The following is a 27,844-nucleotide window of genomic DNA, read 5'->3' on the forward strand; positions in this document are numbered from 1 at the left end:
GACATGACTGGCAGTATAGATCAAAAATCTGAAATGCAATGCAACAAGTATATACAGCAAGTTGACATTTTAATTGTTCCAGAAAAACTACAGTAAGTTCAGTTACCATGACCATTCAACTTTGCATTAAAAGAAATGCATCGTATTAACATTCTCATTGACTTAGAAAAAAATGGATCTCCATCATTTCAAATTCAGTCCAATTTCTAATCACTTGTTAAGCAGCTCATCTACAAAAAAAAGATTTTTTAGATTGATTAGGTCAACATCAGTGTACAAATACAGTATGAGGAGGGTATGATGCTCACATGCTCCATCTTGCAATTTTCTGCCAGTGTTTAAGTATAGACCAGCTTGGGAAATTCCCAGGAATCTTACTTGGTATCAATCTGGGAAAATTGCTAGATGACCACACTGGGATTCTTCCTCCGTTCACATACAGTATGACAAGTACAGTAAGCTTCTAAATTCCTTGCATAAAAAGATTACACTTTATTTTTGAAAAATACACCCCTACAATATCACTGTTAAATCTAAAAACCCTGTTCAGTTACAATTAGAGGGAATTTCTTTTTTTCATACCTCTTTTCCCAGGAGTTCATTCCCAAGATATTCAGGAGGAGTCTGCAGTAGTAAAAGGCAGACTGGGGCTTCTGTGGGCATGGTTCTTCTTGCTGCATGGCCCTTAAGTTAAGGTCATTGTTACGCTTGTCAGCAAACTCCTTCTCCTCTGTGTACTGCTTCAAAATGGCGTTGATAACATCATTCTCTTGTTTCTCAGAAACGCAGGTAGGAGGTGGGGCAGGAATGTTGAGGGGTACTCCAGTACGTTGCAGGCATTCAGGACTAGTGGTGCCCAAGTACTGAAGCATTTCATCAAGGGCATCTTCATCATCCCTTATAGCATCCCAGGAAGGAATCACTTCTCTGCATCTTCGTTTTGCCTGTGGTGCCATAAAGAACTTTTTAGATTCATCATCTTCATATTGATCATCACTTTCTTCCATTTCTACCTGAAGTTCCTCCTCATTCTCCAAAGTATCTTGACAGGGATAGAACTCCTCCTCCAAAGAATGACTGAGGGAAAGGTAAAATGGCTGGTTTGGCTGGCTACAATGAGGAGGTCCATAAAGTATGGCTGTGTCCCAGGAATACTTGCCAGATATATCACGGACAATAATCCGAACACTGGAACTTGTAGTGGTTAGGCCAGCAGACATTCCTCCACCTGGAATGTTATCTTCCGCTCGTATTTGTAGACTTGACATTAAAGTAGTGTTATTTAATACAAAGAACTGTAAATTAGGACTCTCAAATAGTTCAGGAGAAAGCTCCGGGCAATCGCAATAAGGGTTGTCCTGGTTCTCACAGATCTGGCTCGTCAGCATTGCTGGGCCACCACTCATGGGATAGTGACCCAAGTGATTCACTAAGTGAGTAACCACTGTCCTGGCAGCTATGGATATCAGCCCTTGCTGCATTCGACTTTTCACTGCAAGAGAAGAAAGAAAACATCTCAATATCTAGAATATTCTGTTTTCAGCTACTTAATAAAACAAAGAAATGATGATTCCCTATAAAAATCTTCTGAATATTATATTTTAACAAAGTAATATTAGATCTGCACAATGATAATTTAGATTTATGTGAAAACCAGAAACTACTTCACAAAAATCACAGTCATCAATAATATACTACAGGGTGGTCCAGACCTAATTATGGAGATCCAGATCGTCTGGATAAGTTTGATTTATGCAGGGACGATTCCAGTTCAGCGCAAAGATGATTCTTCATGTCGTCAGATTTTTCAGGCGATTTTCTATGTAATAAACTTAATAAGTTATAGCGTAATGAAAATTGCATACAGTAATTAGATCTGGACCACCTTATATTACTGAAAACAAACTCCACAGTGAGCAAGTTTTGAAATAAATCTCCAAAACCATGTCTGTTCATAGAAACACACTGTGTTACTTGAACAGGTCAACTATATACATAGGAAAAATGGCAAAACTTTGATCACAATCTCAGCCTTTGGTAATCGTGATGTTTTAAAGAAATAACAAAAATGATTGGGACATAGCCAAGATACATTGAAGGGGAGTCCGTAATTTGAAGTCTCGTCTAATTAATTAGTTTGTAGCACCAAGGAGCCCTTCTTTAATGTCTTTTACAAGAACCACATTTATTGTATACACATTTTAATCAGGCCTCCAATGTGGGCAATCGCTGATATGTTACAACAATTTAGACAATTAGGCGAGAACCATAACTTGTAAATAAGAACTGATGCTAAAGAGGATGTAGGTGTAGTCAGATAGAGGGAAATATCTTGGCCATACAGATTAATGTAGCAGTAGTATTGAAATGAATGTTCAGTACTCAACTGGTTTTATGAGAGGAAATCTTTTAGATTTTTTTGCGCAGGCTACATCACCAGTTAACCAAAGTAAAACACATAATGTAAAGTACTTAAGATTTTAGCCTTTGATATAGTCCCACACTAAAGATGAATTGAAAAGAAAAAAATAGAAGCTTTTGGCATCAGAGGGAACCTGCAATACTGGATTTTTAAGTTGGTTAATCAGCAGGAAATAAAGAGGAATCAGGTCATCAGTGGAGTACCTCACAGGGATCTGTCTTTGGACAAGTACTTTTTCTAACATAGATTAATAAAATTGATTCTGGTATAATTAGTAACTTTGTGAAATTCATAGATTATACAAAAACTGGAGGAGTGGTAGACAATTAGGAGGAATTTGGACAATCTTCAGAACTGGGTGAACACTGGGAAAATGCAGTTTAACATATACAAGTGGATAAAAAGAACATCAAATAAAGGAAGCAACCTCTGAAAAGATTTTAGGGGTTTATGTTGACATAATACTTTAATCATCTCAGCAATGTGCAGAAAATATTAAAAAGGCAACAAAATGTTACAATGTGAAAGCCATAAATTATTGCATATACATTGAGGGATTTTATGCTCTGACTATATCCACTGTAATTCATTAGTAAGATCACATCTGCAGCATTGTGTGCAGTTGTGGTCACCTAACTACAAGAAAGACATAGCAGTATTTGAAACTGTGCAGAGTACAGCAACAAACAGCATCCCAGGACTTAATGACATATGATGCTATTACAGAGTCGGAGAACTCTCTTCTACGCGGTGGTGTGCTGGGGAGGCAGCATAAAGAAGGACGACGTCTCACGCCTGGACAAACTGGTGAGGAAGGCAGGCTCTACTGTAGGAAGGAAGCTGGACAGTTTGACATCCGTAGCAGAGCTACGGGCACTAAGCAAACTCCTGTCAATCATGAAGAATCCACTGGATCCACTTAACAGTGTCATCTCCAGGCAGAGGAGTAGCTTCAGTGACAGACTGCTGTCACCGTCCTGCTCCACTGACCGACTGAGGAGACCCCACACTATGCGACTCTTCAATTCCACCCGGGGGAGTAAATGCTAATATTATTCAAAGTTATTGTCTGTTTTTACATGCATTTTTATTACTCTTTAATTTAATATTTTTTTATTTTTTTTTTGGTATCAGTATACTGCTGCTGGATTTTGTGAATTTCCCCTTGGGATTAATAAAGTATCTATTTATCTATCTATCTAACTAAACCTTTCAGTCTTGAGCAGAGGAGGCTGAGGGGGAACCCAACACATTTCTTGAACATTCGTGACAGTATTTATAAATAAGATCTACCAGAATGGTGAATCAAGTACAAATTATGGGGAACGTCATTTGGGACTAACACTTCTTTACTCAAAGAGATGTAAGAATCCCGAACAAACTACAAGACACGGAGCTGCAGCAGAAACCTTTACGACCTTTAAGAAGTATCTGGATGAGATATTAGGACTGCTTTGCACCTGGCTAAACAAAAAAGCTTGAGAGACTGCATGGTTTTCTTTCAATTGTCAAAGTTTTTATGCTTTTATGTAACAGGTACAAACTCTTTGAAACTGTATCCTCATTTCAAAGGTAATATCTATTTTGCATTATTGTCCACATTAAAGTAAATCATGGATATAACATCTCATTTCCTGTAATTTAACCATTTTGTTCTAAATGTTGTCAGTTGAAATGGAGTTTGGAAAAAATGCAACAGTACATAATATCTGCTTGAATATGTAATTTCGCCAAATATATATATTTGTTATATAAAATATCAATTTCCAAACAAAATAAAAATAATCCGATTTAACTGAGTAAATTGTCTAACAATGTTGCTCATTTAGGTTTTTAATATGCTGCTGAAATGTTTGTACTTATAGCTATAGAAAAAAATAACACAATAACAATGCTTAATCCAATAAAATTCAACTAGCCTTTTAATATATGGAGTATTGAAAAGCTAGTTAATTTATTTGAAGAAAAAGGAACACAATCGTGTGTAATTCTTTATTTTAGTCTGTTCAGAACATTTCTTTTCCACAGTTAATTCAAACTACAGCAGCATAAATAAAACACAGATCCAGAAGTGCAATCATTTTATTCCATCTCTCAGATCATTACAACGAGTTCCAGTTATATTTAGAGCATTTTTTAAGTCCTGATGTTACCATTTTAAATCATGACTTCACATTACAAAGCTTTAATTCAGACCACAACATTCAGATCACGAGTTGCAGACCATCTTAAAAATCACCCATACCAACAAAACTATATCAGGAAATGTATACTTAAAATAAAAGGTCTCACCAATCCTGTTTACATGTATTGTATGTTATTTGGCACATGCAAGAAAAAAAAATTCACTCTACTCTGTACATGCAACAGTAATGACCCTGTAAACCTGCGCAAAGCAGTTTGTGTTTAAAGCAGGACAGAAGACTGATTATTTCTACATTGTGTATTTCTATTGATGTTGCTAGTATGCTAGACTATACTGTCCATTTAATATATGAGAAAATTACAGCCAAATAGCAGCTTTCATTCTTGTTCTAAATTATATTCTAATATACTCTGACACTGAAAACACTCTCATGTTAAAGTTTTTGTTGCCTCAAATAGCTTTTTTCTCCACTTGTCCTGTCCTTTTGTTAAGTTTACATATATTATTAAAATAAATGCTTTTGTCACAAAATATAAACACTCAAAAATAAGTTAAAAGGATAATGTACCTATTTTGCTCAAACATTATATCCAATGCATATATAAATTAATTATTTTTGAAAGATCAACTCAACATCCAATATAAATTTCTTTTTACATGTGCTAATCTGTATTTGCTTGCAGGACAAGGATACTGCTACTTCTAGATATGAAGAGTGCCACATACTAAAGAGAACTTTTTAATTCATAGTCGTCATTTTAATTTGACTGAAATTACTGAATGTTAAATTAAATAGTATTCTTGTATGATTAGACAAAAGCTACATGTAATGATTGAAATAAGATAAAATAAAATAAAAATGCAGTGACCCCTTGTCTACACTACAGTTGAATGAAATGGAGGAGAAATCCAAGCTGCATTGCATGGAATATCATCTATGATATGCATGTATCTTTTCTGAGCCACATAAGAACTCACTTTGACAAGCTAAATAAAAATCAGGCTCAGTTATGGAGCAAAGAAGAGAATGAATGTAAAACTGATGGCCATTATGCACAAAGCTGCACATCCTACATTTAACACACTAGCATTAAGTGCTTGAAGCCGACAAATTATTCAGCTGAAGTGTGTCAAGAAACACTACTGGAGCTCCTTTATACCAACTACAATAAGGTTTTATAATGTCTCACTGTGACTGCTCTTTTTATCTTTAGCTACGTCAAATCTTTTTCTTCATCTAATTAAGGATGGTGTATAACCCAGCCACAGGGGATACACAAACCAGTGCGTTTCTTTGTGCCGGTCCCAAGCCCAGATAAATGGGGAGAGAAATGGAGTAGGGGTTATTCTGAAGGAACAGTATGTCATGAGTGTTTTGGAAATGAAGAGAGCGTCAGACAGAGAAATCATTATAAAGCTGGAAATTGGAGGAGTGATGATGAATGTTGTTAGTGCATATGCCCTGGAAGTTGGGTGTGCAATGGATGAGAAAGAAGATTTTTGGAATGAGTTGGATGAAGTGATGAACAGTGTACCCAAGAGACAGAAAGTGGTGATTGGAGCGGATTTCAAAGGACATGTTGGTGAAGGGAACAGAGGAGATGAGGAGGTGATGGGTAGTTATGGTGTCAAGAAGAGGAATGAAGGTCAGAGGATAGTGGATTTTGCCAAAAGGATGGACATGGCTGTGGTGAAAACGTATTTTAAGAAGAGGGAGGAACATAGGGTGACATACAAGAGTGGAGGAAGATGCACACAGGTAGATGCAGAAGAGTCAAACTGAAGGAGATTGAAGACTGCAAAGTGGTGGCTGGGGAAAGTGTAGTTAAGCAGCATAGGATGGTGGTCTGTAGGATGACGTTGGAGATCAAGAAGAGGAAGAGAGTGAGGGCAGAGCCAAGGATCAAATGGTGGAATTTGAAAAAGGAAGACTGCAAGGTTGAGTTTAGGGAGAAGGTGAGACAGGCACTGGGTTGTAGTGAAGAATAACCAGACAGTTGGGAAACTACAGCAGATGTAGTAAGGGTGACAGCTAGAAGGGTGCTTGGCATGACATCTGGACAGGGGAAACAGGAAAAGGAAACCTGGTGGTGGAATGGGGAAGTACAGGAGAGTATAAAGAGGAAGAGGATGGCAAAGAAGAAGAGGGATAGTCAGAGAGATGCAGAAAGTAGACAAGAGTACAAGGAGATAAGGCACAAGGTGAAGAGAGAGGTGGTGAAGGCTAAAGAAAAGGTGTATGATGAGTCGTATGAGAGCTTGGACACGAAGGAGGAAGAAAAGGACCTGTACCGATTGGCTAGACAGAGGGAACAAGCTGGGAAAGATGTGCAGCAGGTTAGGGTGATAAAGGATAAAGATGGAAACATACTCACAAGTGAGGAGAGTGTGTTGAGCAGATGGAAAGAGTACTTTGAGAGGCTGATGAATGAAGAGAATGAGAGAGAAGAGGTTGGATGATGTGGAGATAGTGAATCAGGAAGTGCAACGGATTATCAAGGAGGAAGTAAGGACAACTATGAAGAGGATGAATAATGGAAAAGCCGTTGGTCCAGATTACATACCTGTGGAGGTGTTTAGGAGAGATGGCAGTGGAGTTTTTAACCAGATTGTTTAATGGAATCTTGGAAAGTGAGAGGATGCCTGAGGAGTGGAGAAGAAGTGTACTGGTGCGATATTTAAGAATAAGGGGATGTGCAGGACTGTAGTAACTACAGGGGGATAAAATTGATGAGCCACAGCATGAAGTTATAGGAAAGAGTAGTGGAAGCTTAGGTTAAGAAGTGAGGTGATGACTAGTGAGCAGCAATATGGTTTCATGCCAAGAAAGAGCACCACAGATGCAATGTTTGCTCTGAGAGTATTGACGAAGAAGTATAGAGAAGGCCAGAAGGAGTTGCATTACGTCTTTGTGGACCTGGAGAAAGCATATGACAGGGTGCCTCGAGAGGAGTTGTGGTATTGTATGAGGAAGTCAGGAGTGGCAGAAAAGTATGTAAGAGTTGTACAGGATATGTACGAGGGAAGTGTGACAGTGGCGAGGTCTGCGGTTGGAGTGTCAGATGCATTCAACGTGGAGGTGGGATTACATCAGGGATCGGCTCCGAGTCCTTTCTTATTTGCAATGGTGATGGATAGGCTGACAGACGAGATTAGACTGGAGTCCCCGTGGACTATGATGTTTTTCTGATTACATTGTGATCTGTAGTGATAGTAGGGAGCAGGTTTAGTAGACCCTGGAGAGGTGGAGATATGCTCTAGAGAGGAGAGGAATTAAAGTCAGTAGGAACAAGACAGAATACATGTGTGTGAATGAGAGGGAGGTCAGTGGAATGGTGAGGATGTAAAGAGTAGAGTTGGTGAAGGTGGATGAGTTCAAATACTTGGGATCAGTAGTTCAGAGTAATGGGGATTGTGCAAGAGAGGTGAAGAAGAGAGTGCTGGTAGGGTGGAATGGGTGGAAAAGAGTGTCAGGAGTAATTTGTGACAGACGGGTATCAGCAAGAGTGAAAGGGAAGGTCTACAGGACAGTGGTGAGACCAGCTACGTTATATGGGTTGGAGACGAAGGCACTGACCAGAAAGCAGGAGACAGAACTAGAGGTAGCAGAGTTAAAGATGCTAAGATTTGCACTGGGTGTGACAAGGATGGACAAGATTAGAAATGAGGACATTAGAGGGTCAGCTCATGTTGGGAGACAAAGTCAGAGAAGGGAGATTGTGTTGGTTTGGACATGTGCAGAGGAGAGATGCCGAATATATTGGGAGAAGCATGCTAAGGATAGAGCTGCCAGGGAAGAGAAAAAGAGGAAGGCCTAAGGGAAGGTTTATGGATGTGGTGAGAGAGGACATGCAGGTGATGTGTGTAACAGAACAAGATGCAGAGGTCAGAAAGATATGGAAGAAAATGATCCGCTGTGGCAACCCCTAACGGGAGCAGGCGAAAGAAGAAGAAGAATGAAGGATATTGTGTATTTGAGGGAGGTTGTTGCTTTTTGTTATAATTTTTATATATTTATCTATGTATGCATGCATTTATGTATTGAGCATCTGTAAAAAGATGAACGTCTCCCTTGGAACAAAAAGTGCTCATTATCTATCTACCTATTATAAATCATTGTTATGTTCTTCCAAATTGACTGGAAATCTTTTAAAAATGTGCATATGTTTTCTACCAAGGTTCACAAGTTCTTGTAAAACATAACTTAGCATAAGTATTTGTTTTGACATTTCAAGTTCATTTTAACGACGTAATACAGGAATATTCAGAATCCTAGTTTTTAAATTTTAGATATCAACAATGCCATTTCAATAGCCTCCTCTTTTTTCTGGTTTAGCTCAGCACCTTAGCTGCACTGATTCTCTCCTAGCAGGTGCCTCAACTGCTATCAATTTTTAATTTTACTGAAAATACTCTATAATTTTCTATCAGCTAAATCTGTCGATTTAATCAACACATGCAATTGGCATCCAGGGCAGACCTAGCCAAATCATTGGCCTTTTATTTTTCCTTAGCACAACAGAATAATATCCTTCCTGCACAAATGTATGCACATCCATCTATGCATTTTTCACACCTGAGATTTGCAGGAGCCAATGGCAAAACATTCACACTTGTCATAAAGCAAGAACCAAGCCTGCAATGGATGCCAGTTCATGGAAAGGTACATTTACACTCACACTACCTTAACACAAATATCTCTAGAATGCTGGAGGAAAACAGCAGTGCCTGGAGAAAAATCTACACAGACACAGCTTGTAAGGCTACTGCTCAAATCACCAAGATATACGGTAGTATATGCAAAGATTAAATGTCAAATAGACTAGCTCACTTTAAGAGATATTTGGCCTAAGATCATTATTTTTTAATGTATTTATTTACTTACTTGCTATTTGAAAAACAATCCAAGTTGAAAAAGTAATTTAAAGTAGTAATTGAATAATGCAGTCACAGTAAATAGGTTACATATTCACATGTAATCATAAGAAAAGCTGATTTAAATTGATTTTGCTGAGCAATATTTTGCTGTATATCATATTAAGCCGAGTAGACAGATATAATGTTGCAGACAAATAAATACTTAAGCGGAAGATAAACAGAGAATATTTATGATCACCACCCTATAAAAGCCTCCTGAATGCATAAATATTTCAAAGATGTTTGGCTTGTCAACACACTGTTTATACCACTCGCACTGCTAAACTGAAAAAAATGTGTTTTACTAAAAATACTTTTACTGAACTTCACCAAAACTTAATACAGTAATTTAGAGACCTATGTAATATTTAACAATTAGGCTTGCTGAATCCCAGCACTGAACCTATTATAGCCATCACTTCATTGAAGTCTCTCTGCCAGAAAAAGTGCTCGAGTTGGAAGAAGCATGCCTCACACAAGGCTACAATGATTAGTAATTTTCTCTTGATAAAAAAGCAGCACGTATACACTACAGAGCACAAAATCGCCTGCTGTTAAATACACAGACACTGCAAAAAGGAAAGATTCTGCATTTATCTAGTGCTTAATACTTTTAAGGAGGCATGAGGAGAAAGCCTAATATGGGCTGAGAATAGGACTATGGGGAGAGCTCCCAATACGTATTAAACTCATCTGTTTCAATTTTCTCTGCACTGCCACTGCATTGTTGGTTTTAATTTAGGGGGGGAAGTTAACGTAGGAATTGATTTTTTTTTTTTCAAAGCTTTTAACTACTTGCTACCTGGGATGCAATTTAATGGATAAATAATGTGCTGGATGTAGGACTGATATTGCTTCAGAAAACTGTGAATTGAAGAAAAGAAGCAAGATATAGAATGACACTGTATATATAAAGTTACAGTAAAAGCATTTACCTGCCCAAGTTATTTCTCCAGGCAAATAAGCTTTGTGAAGTAAGTGGACAAGGGAAATAACATTTGTAACATGCATAAGAAAAAATAATTTTCTTGGTTATCACAGGATGTAACTGAAATACAGCACAGGCCTATTCAAATATTTTTCAGTACAGATAAACAATCCTAACTAAATAATTATTGATTTTTCTTGTTACTTTTCTCTATAACTAGCTACCCAATAAACAATACTGATAGAGTATTATAAACAGCTTTGATATCATTGCACAATAAGAATAATATGTTGGAGCAGTGGTTTAGCACCGCTACTGTAACTCAGAGTTCAGCAACCTGGGTTCAAATGTCAGCAATGACAATAACTGTGAAGAGAATGTATATTTTTCACCATGTAAACAAAACTTCCCAAGATATGGATGTTACAGCACTTTGCAAAAGTCAAGCTGTAGAAGTGAATAATTTTTAAAGCTTGTTATCAGGGCAGTGTTTGTTTGCTTGTAAAAACAACATACACGGTATAATTAGAGAGGGCATAAATAAACAGCTATAATAAAAAGCAACAAGAATGTCTTTTAAAGCAAGTCAGTATGTTGTTTAGCCTTCCTTGAAATGCAAAACTGATGCAATTCACTTTGGTATTCTGTAAGGTTCGCCAAAACTCTTCCGAGTCAGGCTCCTTTTTTGCTTTTCTGTTAGTATTAGTGCAGACTTCAATCCAAGTAAGTTTTAGTTGAGTTTGCAGTGTGTCAGGGAGTGGTTATGCCAAAAATCAATTTTTTGACAAGCAAGAGGTACAGTATGATGAACCTAAATGAGTTTATATTTCTCTGCGGTAATCATTTCATCAATTTTCACATAATCCCCTAAACCATTTATTGAAATGCGCTACCACTATGCTTCACAGAAGGCTACAGACAGAAATCAATGGACTTCTGGTCAACTCTGATTCTGACATACTGGCAACTTTGTGAAACAAAAAATTCAAATTTGGACTCATCACTGAATAAAACTTTCTAATACTGGTTATCATTCTATATTTTATGGTCTTCTGACCTTTTTACACTGTTTGTGGTCTTTTCATTTCTAAAAGAAGGGTTTCTTAGCTGTAATACAACCTGCAAGTATATTTGCTTTAAAATACTGTTACACATTCAGAGTACATATTTTGGTGTTAGCTCTTCACTGGAATTCCTCTTGTGCCTTGATGATGTGATCTTTAATTCCTGTTTATCAGATGCAGACAGCTTTTTAGGTCTTCCACTGTGTTTTCAGTCCTCAACTTGCACAGGTTCTTCTCATTTTTTTTTTTACAATAGCTTGAACATGACATTTCAGGTGTCATTTCAAAAATCAGGTGGGTTAATGTTAACAGACTATATAGTGTTGCTAATAAAATAATGTATGATTTTATAGAATGACAGGACTGCCTTGAGGAGAGGTTAGGGAACCAAAGTGATGGTGTTCTTGCCATCTCATAAGAAATCAGCAGGTTTTTAGATAACACTTGCTATTTGTTATTCTAACAATGTTTATTTGTATGTGTTTTTAAGTTATGCTGGTTTCACAACTAAATAATCATTCTAAATTGGCCCCATAAAAGTGTATGTGTGAGTTAAGCGTGTGCCCTGTACTATAGTGATAAATTACATAGGGTAATGCATAGTGTTGGTAGGATAGGCTCCCAGCATCGGCAGGACTGGAAAACAGAGCAAAGAATGAATGCATTATTATACTGTAATGACTTTATTGCTAGTTCAGACTGTCAGTGTGTTAATAAATTTATCTGGAAGGTAAAAAATATAGATAATGACAGGTGAGTAGCTGCACAAGAGGTTCCCTTAATGGACACAATACACCATTCAGCAAAATGAGCTAAAATAAAAATTGGTATAGTGCTCCTGCTACTCTTAATATTCTCCCATCAATCCACTTTTATTTATCCCATTCGATGTCATATTTTACATAAAAAACAATGTATGTTTTTTATGGACGTGGTGACATAATCATATTGAAAACAAGCAAGTTAATTGGACCTGCAGTATGCATCATGACCGAGAAATGTATTAGCCGAAACCACTGCAAGGCAAGAACATACTGTATATCAGTACATCATAGGGTTCAGTATAGTGTTGCCATACAACCTGGGAGAAACTTAGGCACAATACGTAGGTCTACTCTAACAGCTATAATTTTAGACTGTTGGGGAAAGCTAGAGTTTTTCCATTTTTACCTCTAAATGTATATTTAAATTTTATATAAAACACCTTAACATTATCCAGCCAATGTAATCAAATTCCACAGTATCTTAAGCTGTGCTAGGTACAAGGCAGCAACTAGATGTGAGAAATGCGCCAGTAAAATTATAACTAATGCTTGCTGACTTAGAAAAAAGACAAGAATAAATTAAAGTTTGTTCAAGAACAATGATAAAATATGATAATCATAAATGCAATGTCTTATTTATCAGCGCAAACTGCACTCCATGTGGACTAATTACAAGTCAACTCAAGTCAAGTTGGGGGGCATGATCTGGGGTACAGTGTGTTGCCGCACCCACTACACAACAAAACAACTCCCAGATCCCAGTTGGTAACCCCCCAGTCAGACATGCCAAGGTAAGTAAACCTCCCGACAAGGTCGACACTCTCTCCGCAAACAGACACACTGCTGATGGCTGTGTCCAAGAGGTCATTAAAGGTCTGGATCTTGGTTTTTATCAGGACACTCATAAGCCCAGACACTCAGACTCCTCACTCAGTCTCTCGAGTGCCCCGATCAGAGCCTCCATTGACATCACGAAGATCACAGCATCATCAGCAAAATCAAGATCCGTGAATCTTTCTTCACCAACAGATGCCCCACATCCGCTGGACCACACAACCTTGCCCAACACCCAGTCCATACAAGCATCGAACAGAGTAAGAGCAGGAACACACCCCTGATGAACCCCAAAATCAACTGGGAAAAACGCAAAGGTTCTGCCTCCACTCTGCACAGCACTCATAGTACCAGTGTACAGGCCAGCAACCTCGAGGGGATCCCACAAACCCTCAGGATGTCCCATAGGGCAGCTCGATCAACTGAGTTGAACACTTTACGAAAATTGCCAAAGGCTGCAAAGAAACTCTTCGATATTCGCGTTTGCGCTCCATGAGAACCTTCAGTGCCAGGATGCGGTCGATGGTAGACTTCTTAGGTGTTAAGCCAGACTGTTCCAGTCGCTAGTAGGCGAGCAAGTGATCACGGGTCCTACTGAAGATGACCCTTTCAAGGACCTTACCTGGCACCAAGAGCAGTGTTATCCCCCTGTAGTTGCTACAGTCCAGGCGATCACCCTTCCCTTTCCAGATAGGGATGACAAGTCCCATTTTCCAATCAGTTGGGATGATGCCAGCCTCCCAAATGGAAGCACAGATTGCTTGCAATATCAGGAGGACAGCCTTACCACCTGCCTGGAGAAGTTCACCTTGGATACCACAGATCCCTGCAGCCTTTCCTCCCCTCAGCTGGTTCACCACCTGTGCAATATCAGTGAGACTGGGTGGTTCACAGCTAATTGGAGGATTAGTCTCAAGGACCATGGACCCAGAGATATCCAACGTCCTAGCCGGAGGATCAGCTTTGAACAACTACTTAAAGTAGCCCGCCCAGTGGGTCACAACTGCAGTGTCACCCATAAGGACCGTTCCATCAGCCGCCCTGACTGTGACTCTCCTAGCAGATTCGGATGTGCGTAATGCTTCGATTCCTCTGTAAGCAGGACGTGGGTTGCTAGACCACAGATGGTATGTCACTTACTCACAGATTCCTCTAACAAACGCCTCTTTATCTGCCCTCAGAGCCTTCACAGCCGTCCTTTTCAGTTCCTGGTACAGACAAGAGTTGCCCATTGAGCCATGCGCTACGACTACTCTCGATGATATCTAAGGTGCCCTGCGAGATGAAACACCTCCTTCTGGGAACACCGATAACACCAACACAACCCTCAGCAACCTTCAGGGTCTTGCCAATGAAGGTCTCCCACGTCACATTAGGATCGCCAGTTGCAACCACATCTGCGAGTTCTTCACACAAACAGCGTGCAAACTTCCTAGAAACAGCCTGGGCTTGGAGTCTGGCCAAGTCCAGGCTCATTTTCCTAGTAGGTGCAACCTACTGGACCTAAGCTGGATCAGAGTAGCAACAACAAGTCTGTGGTCAAAATTCACAAACTGGGCACTTCAGTAGACCCTGCAGTTTTGCAAGAGCCTCCAGCATCTGCCCACGAGGAGGTGATCAATCTCCTTCACCGCACCACCTGAAGTACTGGAGTACCAAGTCCAACGATGCAGTTCTGGGTGCTGGAACCAGGATCCAGCAATTCGCAGCCCCTGACCTTTTGCAAAATCAAGGAACATCACCAGACCCATGGGGCTAGTGGCTGCATTGAAGTCACCCATGACCAGAAGAATGTCACCTCGTGGGCACCCAACAACCACCAAGCGAAGCTGCAAATAAAAAATGTCTCTCTCGCCATCACTCACCGCGGTCGGAGCATACACTGAGACAACAGACAAAGCACCCAGGGAGTGCCGTAATCCAAGTCTCATAAGATGCTTGTTGAAAGAAGTGACATCAGACAACATTGGAAGTCGTCAATCCGCTACAGCAACTCCCCGAGTATGACAGCCATCAGAGCAACCAGACCAATAAAAGTATCTCTGTATCCACCTACAGAGATCTGGCCAGTCCCCAGTCTGTGCACCTCAGAGAGTTCCTCCACTGAAATCCGGAGTTTACACAGCTCCTCTGACAGCAGAGGAAGACGATCATCTTGCCGGAGAGACAAGACGTTCCATGCGCCTACCCATATGGGCCGCCTCAAATTGGGACTCGAATGCTGCTGTGCAGCGGGTAACACCTCAGCACCACACCAGTTTCGATCCCGTACAGACCTGACTCCATTGGCTCTCCAACAGTTTCAACTCTTCCGGGGATGGGGCTCCCAAGGGCTTTCCCCCATCCCATCCTATTGGCAGCTGCAGCAGAGCTACTCCCGCGGAGAGCGCAAAAAAAAAAGGAGTCCTTTCTGTCGTCTTGGAGCTGTGTGAAGTTTTTATATGGTGGCTGGAGTGCCAATCCTGCCACCAACCCCCATGATTTCCCAGCAAGTTGGAGGACCACTTGCAGGGCCGGATGCAGTTTATCCTGTAATTTGTCCTGGGTATGACGTTAAAATAATAAGTTAGTGAGAAGGAGGCAATATTTAACATCCTAACTGGTGTGAAACAGTTTCAAGATTATACTTTTGTACAGTAATAAAACAAACGTTTCAAGGTGAGGAGGAAGAAACGGTGTAATTCTGAAACATAAACAACCCAGATGATAAAGGAAATAAATGCATATGCACACACCTTCTGTGACTGGCTGCAATTTGGAAGACCTCTCAGAATCTGGAGAATGCAGAGGTTCTGGCTCCTTTAGACTTTCCAAGTGCAAAAAAGGTTCATATTCATCTGATGCAAGGTCAGACAAATTAATGGGGAAATATTTTGGGTTGTTAAAGCACTGTGCTCCATAAACGCAACCATGTAGGACCTATTTAAAAAGGAAATACAAAATCAATTATAATAATGAAGATTACCTATAAGCACATTATAAAATACATACTAAAATACTGTTAACTACACAAGTGAATAAATCAAACACAATCAAAAACAAACAGCTAAGAACATTATTTTATGTTCAGAACTGTCACATAGACTTTTCCTTTGCTTGATGTGTAAGATCTTTAGATATGATGTACTGCAGTCATGCATACAGACAAATAAATAAGTTATCCACATCCCTTTTTCCTAATATGTTAATAAAATAAACATATTAAAGGCTTTATGTAATTATAATAACTGTTTAATGGTTAAGTTCATATACAATATATAGAATTGTTTACACACATGCTGTGCATGAAAGAAAAGTTAATTGAGTATATAGTAAATGCTGTATTCTTAGATAATAATAATAATAAAAAATAAATATACACAGCAATATAAGGAATTTGAAAATATGAAGTGATGCCTGGATACTGTATGTTATTTAGAATGATCAAAGGTATTTGGAGAGAGAAAGAAAGAGAGAGAGTGAATGTCTGCTCCAGGAAAGAAAATTTAGCTTTAATTTCATCTCAAAGCCTTATATTTGGGGTTTATCACTGACTAAAAATAATGTCAAATACTGCCTTATATCACAGTACTAAAATACACAGTCACAGTTATTTTTAAAAAATTTACATTTAGTTGTCCTTTGGATGCTTCTTTACTATAATGGGAAAGTACTTAGGTATGTGACATTACATTCTCAAAGTAAAAGCACACGCTAGCAGAACTGAATTGCATAACACCATTAAAAGTGAGTAGCATGACTGATAACTGCATAAACTGCATTCAGTGCACTGAATATAATATAGAAATATAACAAACTATTTAAAATGTAGTCTACAATAGTATATACAAATGAAAACAAAAAGTGGCAAAGGTGATTGAAAAGAGGATAATGTGGATAAAAAATAAATAAATGATAAATATTAAGGATTAGAAATCTTTATAGATATTAAAACTACATTAAATCAGGGAACCTTTTGACTTATAATAAAATTAAATATATACAGGATTAAAAAGACTTCAAACATATGCAACAAGGAGGAGACATGGCATTATTGTTGAAGAAAACTTAAAGCAGTCTCAAACTGTCAATTTACAATATATACAATAATGATAATACTGCAAAGTAGACAAAACAGATTATCTGTTTACCTTGTAAATACAGCTCAGTACAGTTTTTTCCATTCTGTCTTTTTCTGAACCAGTGGCATTAATCACTTGCAGCAGACTTTTCAATGGTAATGCCATTACCCAATCCAAAAGACAAAGAAGCAATGAAACCACCAACTAAAAAGAAGATGAAAAAGGTTAAATCCCAACCGCATGAAAGGTCTAGTTAAATAATTTGGTAAATAATTACAATTTTAATTTATTGTATTAATACATTTAAGGAAAACACAATTGAGTTGTACAATATAAATAATTAGATAATAAACATTGTATCTAATGTACACACAACTTAATTATTCCTCTGCACTATCGTGAAGTGAAAGTTAATTTTACCATCATATAGAATTTAACAGCATATTTTTATCGCTATGTTTAACTGGAAAACACCATTTATAACAATATTTGCTATATCACTTATTCACTTTTTCTTGTATAAATGTATTTTAAAAGCATCCCAGACTTTCAAAAAAGCAGACAAGGACAAACATAACTAAGAAGACTGCAGCATGTCAATTCTCTGTGCAACAAAGACTGAAAAAAGACAGCGGCAGAAACAGAACATCAACAGTTAACCGTTTTGGCAAATAAATGTTGTCTGTGCAACATGCAAGCTCATTCTGTACTTATGTGACATGAATTACATACTTTTAAATGTTCTGGAAAAATAGCATAAAAAGACCAGCACAGTTAGACAAGCCACATTAGCGAAGGGCAGAAAATGTGTGTTCAAGAGTAAGAACCACTACTGAGAAACACAGAGATTTTCCTTCTGAAATAAGAAAGGTTACCTGTATGGTGTGTTTTTCAACATTTTTTCATGTGTATCAAATAAACAAAAATTACATAATGTTTTACTTGGGTGACAATACCAGTAAACTATAAATATATTTATAAGCATATATAATATATACACACCTTCATTAAAAAAAACACACACACACAGAAGCTAAACATGTCACCTGTTTGATAAGTGAATGGACATTAAGATTATAAAATGAATGTAAGTGATTATCAGTCCTAATAATTTGCTTATATATAAACAATTAAACAGTAATTACTTAGATTTATTCTATTTTAATAATTTGAACACATGTAGGTTAAATGACTCAGAGAATCAGGTGTGGAGTGAAACAACAACTTTGGGGTCTAAAGTTTAATATCTTAGCCAATTAATTACAATGCCTGTCATGAAATTACAGTACTGTAATTCACAAAATTCAATATTACAAACTGTTTCAGAATTATAGGATTAAAAAGCATGCATACATTCTCAAAACCCCATGTAATCCTTTTTACGGTCACAGGGCGGAGCACCTCTCCTGGACAGGGTTTTGCAGAAATATAAACTAAAGGTTGTAAATGTGTAAGTACTGATGGCAACAACTAATAAATGGTCATAACTTAAATATCTTATTATTATCCATCCATCCATCCATCATCCAACCCGTTGAATCCGAACACAGGATCACGGGGGTCTGCTGGAGCCAATCCCAGCCAACACAGGGCAAAAGGCAGGAACCAATCCCAGGCAGGGTGCCGACCCACCGCAGGACACACACAAACACACCAAGCACACATTAGGGCCAATTTAGAATCGCCAATCCACCTAACCTGCATGTCTCTGGACTGTGGGAGGAAACCGGAGAGCCCGGATATCTCATTATTATTTTTATTATATTATTATTAATATTGAACATTTACAATGGACAGATATTTGCAGCTTTAGATTAGATGCTAAAATGATTTATAAATAATGAATACATGATTTTGTAAAGATGTAAAGAAGCATTTTATAAGGTTTGCCAATGACTTATTTATACAAGTTATTATGAAGTGTTAATAAAACAAATGATAACAATTTTATAATTTTTGAAAAAAACTATGAATTAATAACCTTTACATGTTTGTTAATAGTTAATTAATTAAAGTTATATGGAAGTGTTACCTAATTTGTAAAGAATATTTACAATACAGAAAATTGTGACGCAGGACTGCAATAAGGTGGGTGGCTACTTGATTGTAAAGGCCACTTTTGTGCAAAATGTAATGTTAAATTTTCAGTTAGCTTTACATATACATCCCTTTGAATGTAGGAAGAAAACCAATGTAAACATAGTGAGAACATGCAAACTGCACGCAAATACCAACTAGGAGCTGGCTTCGATGCTGCCTGAAACTGTAGATTTGCTGTGCACTTTTAGAGAAGTGCTCAGGGAAAAGCAACATGCATTTGAGATACCTTGTTTAGACTGGTAATTATTGGGCTGTGCATTTAAAAAAACAAAACAAAAAAACAAGCCTCTGTGAATTTGAAAACAAACATGAAGCATGTGATCCATTTCTTGTGTTTTATAAATTTGTTTAGTCCTTTATTTGCTCTGAAGTAAATAACATTTGTCCCCTTTCTAGTTCTGCAATCTCAGCCCCCGAAGATTTGACATACAGTAATATGAAAAAGTTTGGGAACCCCTCTCAGCCTTCATAATAATTTACTCTCCTTTCAACAAAAAAAAGATAACAGTGGCATGTCTTTCATTTCCTAGGAACATCAGAGTACTGGGGTGTTTTCTGAACAAAGATTTTTAGTGAAGCGGTATTTAGTTGTATGAAATTAAATCAAATGTGAAAAACTGGCTGTGCACAAATGTGGGTCCCATTGTCATTTTGCTGATTTGAATGCATGTAACTGCTCAATACTGATTACTTGCAACACCAAATTGGTTGGATTAGCTCGTTAAGCCTTGAACTTCATAGACAGGTGTGTCCAATCATGAGAAAAGGTATTTAAGGTGGTCAATTGCAAGTTGTGCTTCCTTTGACTCTCCTCTGAAGAGTGATATACAGCATGGGATCCTCAAAGCAACTCTCAAAAGATCTCAAAACAAAGATTGTTCAGCATCCTGGTTTAGGGGAAGGCTACAAAAAGTTCTCAGAGGTTTAAACTGTAAGTTTCAACTGTAAGGAATGGAATCAGGAAATGGAAGGCCACAGGCACAGCACATGCGCAGGATTGTGAGAATGGTTACAAACAACCCACAGATCACCGAAGACCTGCAAGAACATCTTGCTGCAGATGGTGTATCTGTACATCGTTCTACAATTCAGCTCAATTTGCACAAAGAACATCTGTATGGCAGGGTGATGAGAAAGAAGCCCTTTCTGCACTCACGCCACAAACAGAGTCACTTGTTGTATGACAATGCTCATTTAGACAAACCAGATTCATTTTGGAACAAAGTGCTTTGGACTGATGAGACAAAAATTGAGTTATTTGTTCAGAACAAAAAGCGCTTTGCATGGCGGAAGAAGAACACCGCAATTCAAGAAAAACACCTGCTACCTCCTGTCAAATGGAGTTCCATCATGCTGTGGGGCTGTGTGGCTAGTTCAGGGACTGGGGCCCTTGTTAAAGTCGAGGGTCGGATGAATTCAACCCAATATCAAAAAATTCTTCAGGAATTTGAAGTTAAGCAGGGATTGGATATTCCAACAAGGCAATGACCCAAAACACAGTTCGAAATCTACAAAGGCATTTGTGCAGAGGGAGAAGTACAATGTTCTGGAATGGCCGTCACAGTCCCCTGACTTGAATATCATCGAAAATCTATGGGATGATTTGAAGCAGGATGTTCATGCTCGGCAGCCATCAAATGTTAACTGAACTGGAGAGATTTTGTATGGACGAATGGTCAAAAATACCTCCATCCAGAACCCAGACACTCATCAAAGGCTATATGAGGTGTCTAGAGGCTGTTAGATTTGCAAAAGGAGGCTCAACTAAGTATTGATGTCGTATCTCTGTTGGGGCGCCCAAATTTATGCACCTGTCTAATTTTGTTATGATGCACAATGCATATTTTCTGTTAATTCAATAAACTTAATGTCACTGCTGAAATACTACTGTTTCCATAAGGCATGTCAGATATTAAAAGGAAGTTGTTACTTTGAAAGCTCAGCCAATGATAAACAAAAACCAAAGAATTAAGAGGGGCTCCCAAACTTTTTCATATGACTGTATGAACACTGGCCTCTGCATCACCTGGTCACACAGTTTCAACGGAACTAAAGCAAATGGCTGGATTAAAACCCGCTATATCCTAACACAGGGTCATGAGGGTCCGCTGGACCCAATCCCAGCCAGCACAGGGCGCAAGGCAGGAACAAACCCAGGGCAGGGTGCCAGCCCACCGCAGAAAACTAAACTGATGTTTTATAAATATGTTTCTGTTAACAGATAGCAAGCAGCACACTCTTTTCTGCTTGGCAGTGTGATTGAGCTTTGCAAAGGAGCCCTGTACCAGTATGTATGCTTCTAACCTTAAATCCACTGCTACTGGGATTATAATGCAGGTATTTTAACTTCAATAAAATAAGTACTGCATTAGGTTATTAATTATGTTAAAAACTGTACATGCCTTGTTCTCACTCCAGCTATTTATAGGGCTGTTAATTAAGTCTTCAATGCAGGGATGTTTGACTATAAAAGAGATTTTAGGTGTAGCTTAGATACATTAATATTTAAAATGCTTTCCAGAAGCTTCCAAGACAGTCTGCATATCAGAAACATTACATATACAAAAAATGTCTCTAAGACAGGGATTTGTTTTCTTGTGAGATTTTATTTCCCACACTTGTAATGATAAATTTTCACCAATTAATCCAGTTCACAGAGTTAAAAATGAAAAGTTGCTGTAGGGCTAAATTGGGTCTTTCTTGGAGGCCAGAGCTTACGATTCCAATGATCTGGAAATTTATAATTTAAAGAAAGGCAATGCCATACAGTACCTAAATAAGCTTCCTAGATCAATGGATGTTATCTGAACAACTGTATAACAGTATAACTATGAATATTCATTAATTGTTACTGAAACATGATCATTGTTTGCAAATGATGAGGAGAAAATAAATGTGTTTTCAGTACTCTAATAAAAACTCAGATTTAAAGAAACATTAATCACTGACCCAATATAATCACAAAACACTTTACAAGTAAATCTTTCATTAAACAAGATTAACATCACATTTCTTACTTGACACTCTATGATCTTTATGCAAACAGATGAACATTAAGTTTCATGTTGAAGAGTTTGTTTCTATACTACATTTTAAACTCCTGCTTTATAGTGAATCAGAACTAGAGTAAGATAATTTATTGTTTATCTTGTAAAGATAAAGAAGCTAACTGAGCATATATTTAACTACTAGCAGACCACGTACGCTTCGCTGCAGTCACTGTAGTTGGAATAATTATGTATCTACATGCGACTTATAGAGCTTGTTTATATACAACATTTTTGGTTTGTCCTCCTGGAGCCAAAATATGTAAATCTTCTCTATGACTAATTCGTGAACATGCTACATAAAAAATAGAAACGGGAAAAACGGCAACACCGCCTGGAACAACAGTAAATGAGATAAAGTAAAAGTCTACCAAACACTAAATGAGATAAAGTGAAAAAGGGCAACAGCGTCGGGAACAACAGTAAAAAACAACATTAAATGAGATCAAGTAAAAGTGTACTAAACACTAAAAGTACAAAAACAAAGCAGAAAGTAACAGTAAACCGCAACACCGCCGGGAACACCGGCATACCGTGTCTACTAAACACTAAGTAGAAACACTAAAGGAAAAAATACTATTCAGTAAGTACTGTGTATAGTAAACAGTAAATCAGTAAAGGAGAGAGGACTAAACACTAAGTAAAAAAAACGGCAAGACCGCGTCAGCTGCGGAGCTCAGCGCAGTTCAGCTCAGCTCAGCTCAGAGCGAAATGAAGTGAACGAAATGAGGTGAATGGGAGGGAAGATGATCACATGACTCCCACACCTGCCTTAACTCTCCAGTCCTCCACAAACACAGTCTATCGGATCCCAACTCTCCTTTATATGTAGAGATGAAGACACAACACATTCATTCCATTGACAATTTTAAATTATGGCCCTGGCTATGGCTTAGCACCTGCTTATAAAAAGATAAAGAAAAACTTTAAAGTAGTTGAATTATTATGTGTACCCACTTTGGACTTTTATTACATTTTCTTGTGTTACCTTACGAATTCTCAACATACTAAACCATAATTGCGTAACACTGTCTCTCACATACCTTTTTGCAATCTGAAATAAAGATACAATGGGAGCATTATTCAACATTTGGTTTGTAACACTCTCATATTAGACATGCAGACAACAATGGTTTCTAGTATCTCAGTTATTTAATTCCTTTAGAGATACCAAAAAGTTCTTGACAGGCCCTCTGCTCAACTGAATACACAGTTTTTTCACTCATTTCTTTCTAATGGACTTCTACTTCTACTGTGTTTAAAGGGATTTTTCAAAAATGTAGAAATTTCATTATACATCTGACATTATCGCTGCTTTTCATTAACCTAATAATTCTAAATTTGCTTTGGGTGTTCACTTATCTTCATGAGGAACTTTACAATAGGAACAGCACTAATCAAATGGGGAAGAGGTGTATATGACACAAACTCCTGTTAGGCACCTTACCTGCACAGAGGTGAAACTGGAGAACTAGTCACAATAGAGCTTATTATGGGGGGCATACATAAGAAGATCAAACTTAAGTCAATTATAATTTTGCAATTAATTTTGAAAGGAAAATGTGTTGTTTGAAACAAATGTTTATGGCACAAATCTTGGGTGGCAAGGAGGCATAATGATAGTACACAGCCTTGCAGTAAATAGTGCAGGGTTTATGTCCTAGGTATTCCTGTTTGGAGTTTACATGTTCCCCACATGTTGGCATGGGTTTCCTCTGGGTGCTGGGATTCCCTCACACAGTCCAAAAACATGCAAGTTGGATGAATTGGCATGGTTAAATAGGCCTGTGTGTGTGTGTGTGTGTGTGTGTGTGTGAGGACTGGGTTTTATTTACCCAGCGATGGACAGGTGCCCTTTCCAGATGTTGCTCCTACCTTGCGCCCTAGGATTGCTGGGTTGGGCTCCAGCTGCCCCACAACCCTACCCTAAATGACACTAACTGGGAATGTAAGCATTTGTAAAGTGTCATACATTTATATTTCAGACTGTAACAAGGGTAATGTCAAGTGAGCCAGAGCACCATTCACTGTTAGTATACCCTACATATAAAATACAACTTATATTTTAACTTCTTAGAAAGAATGCTAAATTAAAACATAAAAAATACATCTACTATTAACTTACCCTTTTATCTGCTTCATATGCAGAGCCCTCTGTGGAAGGCAGCAAATAAGTTATTGTTGCTAAAAGAATCTAGATGCAAAAGACAAAAATAGAGCCACTTAATTTCCATTTTATATATTGCCACTGACAGTATGCACCATTACACTCGTACACAACAGAGCAAAGAATATTACAAGGCATGCTTAAAAAGCAGGCAACATGTACTTTTGGACTAAAATAAGTAATAATAATTCTTTGCATTTATATAGCGCTTTTCTCAGTACTCAAAGCGCTCAGCAATTGCAGGTTAAAGGCCTTGTTCAAGGGACCAACAGAGCAGAATCCGTACTGGCATTTACGGGATTCGAACCGTCAACCTTCTGATTGTCAGTGCAGATCCCTAGTCTCAGTGCCACCACTCAGCCCTCTACTCTACTCTAATTCAAATTCAAACAATAGACTTAAATAGCACATCTTTAAGTAATTAGTATATAAAAGAATTGTGTGCCAGTATATATTCAATAAATATACATGGCATTGAAAATGCTGAAAAGATGTAACATTTCCAATGAAATCATGTTTTTATACATACTTCTGAATCTACCCATTATTGTTTATTATATAGAACATACTTTTAAGAAAAAAAGAAGTTACTTGGTTGATTGTATCACTAATAAAAATGGCAAAAAATTGGTAAAAATTTCACACATCCAACATAAATATTAAATGCACTACATGTAATATTTTATTTTATCTGTAGTGTTTCTATAGTGTTTAAACATGTTTTGAAAAACATGTTTACCAAAATATAACCAGAAATCCAAAACTCTTCACTAGTCTACACATCATTGCCTTTTACAAAGTATCCTTATAAAACGCTCAACAAAATATAACTAATTTCATGTCTACTCAAAACTGAACACATACCTCAATTATTTTCTTGGGAAAGTCAGACTGAAAATGTTGAAGAGTATGTACATAATTTACAAGCATGTGCAGAATGTCACAAGCAACCTGTGCTACTGTTTTATTTGGAAACTGAAACAAATAAGAATATTAACATATATTAAATTACAGTAATTACAGTAGAGAACAAATTATAAAATGATCATTTTTATATTTTAACATAATTAAAATAAATCTTCTTTGCTTTAGCCAGCACACTGATACGTCTCATCAAATATCACTTGTTATATAAACAAAATCCTATACCTTCAAGGTTACACAAATAACATTCAGAGCTTCCTTAATCTGTGGGTGCCGAGTGTCATGGATCAATTCTTCACATAGCCAAATGCCAAGGCTACATAACGCAACACACCTGAAAAATATACATAACATACCGATATACTAATACTAAAACCAAAACCACTGAACAAAAAGTGAATTTCACAATGTTGCAAAAGCACAGAACACTCAAATTATTAAGGAATTCCAATTTTCACATTTACAAGCACAAACACAAAATACTATTAAAAAGAGCAAATTACAAAATCTCTGTGACTCTCATTTAACAGAGACTGCTCTATTTAAGAAAAACAAAATTAAATGGGAAATATGTTCACATCATTTTTAATACATTTTTCTAAGAGCAAGGCACTTAAAGTTTTACTAAAATATAAAAAAAAAAATACATACCGTGCAGGTCCAGATGGCTCTTCTTTTGCTGAACTAAGTATGCTCTTAATAATATGCTCCTTAAAAATATATATTGGGTAGATTATTACATAGAGTAACAAATATAAAAATCTATTAAAATACAAGTTGCTAAGAAGGACTTTTTATGTACATTTTCAAAAAGTGAACAGTTTTAGTCTTTACTTAAGAAACTTTTTTCAGAATAAGCATGCCCAAAATCTCTCTACAAATGAATTGCCTCTTAATGTCTGAATTACACTGTACTTTACAGATTCTTGGAATTCACTGTGGAAAAAAATAATTTTGGAAAATTGCACAAAACAGTTACATATCACTAATAGACTATTACATTGTGTTTGTTTTTCTGTATGTTTGCTTGTGTCAAGAGTATCCTGTGGTTTGGTTGTTTTGTTATCAATTTATTTCATATTTTATTTCAATGCCATTTGACACATTCTAGTTGTTGCAGCAGTGTTTAGGCCTCTGTTGGCTATGTGTGCCACCATTATTTATGAAGGAGGCTGCTTTAAATATTTGTGTGAACTTGAAACAAATAATTAGATCATGGAAAAATTAAATCTTAATGCAAACTGTGTGATTTTTAGGAACTCAATTTTTACTTACCCTTGACTCTATTTCTTGCTATGATCTTGTACTCTGGGGGTACTTATGGGGGGCATACACAAGAAGATCAAACTTAAGTCAATTATAATTTTGCAATTAATTTTGAAAGGAAAATGTGTTGTTTGAAACAAATGTTTATGGCACAAATCTTGGGTGGCAAGGAGGCATAGTGATAGTACACAGCCTTGCAGTAAATAGTGCAGGGTTTATGTCCTAGGTATTCTTGTTTGGAATTTACATGTTCCCCACATGTTGGCACGGGTTTCCTCTGGGTGCTGGAATTCCCTCACACAGTCCAAAAACATGCAAGTTGGATGAATTGGCATGGTTAAATAGGCCTGTGTGTGTGTGTGTGTGTGTGAGGACTGGGTTTTATTTACCCAGCGATGGACGGGTGCCCTTTCCAGATGTTACTCCTACCTTGCGCCCTAGGATGGCTGGGTTGGGCTCCAGCTGCCCCACAACCCTGCCCTAAATGACACTAACTGGGAATGTAAGCATTTGTAAAGTGTCATACGTTTATATTTCAGACTGTAACAAGGGTAATGTCAAGTGTCAATTTATTTCATATTTTATTTCAATGGCATTTGACACATTCTAGTTGTTGCAGCAGTGTTTAGGCCTCTGTTGGCTATGTGTGCCACCATTATTTATGAAGGAGGCTGCTTTAAATATTTGTGTGAACTTGAAACAAATGGCTTCATTCACACTACTACACTTAAGTTTAAAAACAAAGATACTTGTATATATGTTTTTCCCTTTCGTCCATACTACCCGTGTTTTTAACCCCCGAAAATTAAGACTTTTAAAACGTCATCCAGAGCCTTACACTATGGCTGGGTGAAAAAGTGGACTTTGGAAAATACCGACTCTAATCGCACTCCGATTTGTTCATGCTTTTTACAGTTTTTATTAAGTTCTTAGGTTAAAATGCCACTTTACATGAACATGTAGTGTCATAGCCCAAGAGCCAGACTGATAGCTAGTTTACACTCCTCATTACTGTCTAAGTTCTGCTTTACCTCTACGACTGGAAAAATAGTTTTTCCAGAGCAATGCATTCTATGTTCTGGCAGACAAAACTATCTGTTCCCTCAAAGCACTGAACAGAACTTCATTTTGTATTTTGTTTCCCTGAAATATAATTCTCAAATACTTCTAAGATTTCTAGGAATATCCCATGACCATCTCATGG

The 27,844-nt window shown here is 37.5% G+C and overlaps 1 protein-coding gene across 1 annotated transcript in view; it reads right to left on the bottom strand.

Annotated features, from left to right (window-relative positions):
• ralgapa1 (Ral GTPase activating protein catalytic subunit alpha 1) overlaps window positions 1-27,844 on the bottom strand; it is a 239,692-nt gene that overhangs the window by 99,964 nt on the left and 111,884 nt on the right. The window contains 7 exon segments of the mRNA XM_039741861.1: window positions 583-1,492; window positions 15,811-15,994; window positions 17,206-17,340; window positions 24,409-24,477; window positions 25,315-25,425; window positions 25,600-25,708; window positions 26,026-26,084. Coding sequence (XP_039597795.1) covers window positions 583-1,492; window positions 15,811-15,994; window positions 17,206-17,340; window positions 24,409-24,477; window positions 25,315-25,425; window positions 25,600-25,708; window positions 26,026-26,084 — 1,577 coding nt within the window.

This window comes from Polypterus senegalus, chromosome 18 (genome assembly GCF_016835505.1).
Source record: "Polypterus senegalus isolate Bchr_013 chromosome 18, ASM1683550v1, whole genome shotgun sequence".
NCBI classification, from domain to species: Eukaryota; Metazoa; Chordata; class Cladistia; order Polypteriformes; family Polypteridae; genus Polypterus; species Polypterus senegalus.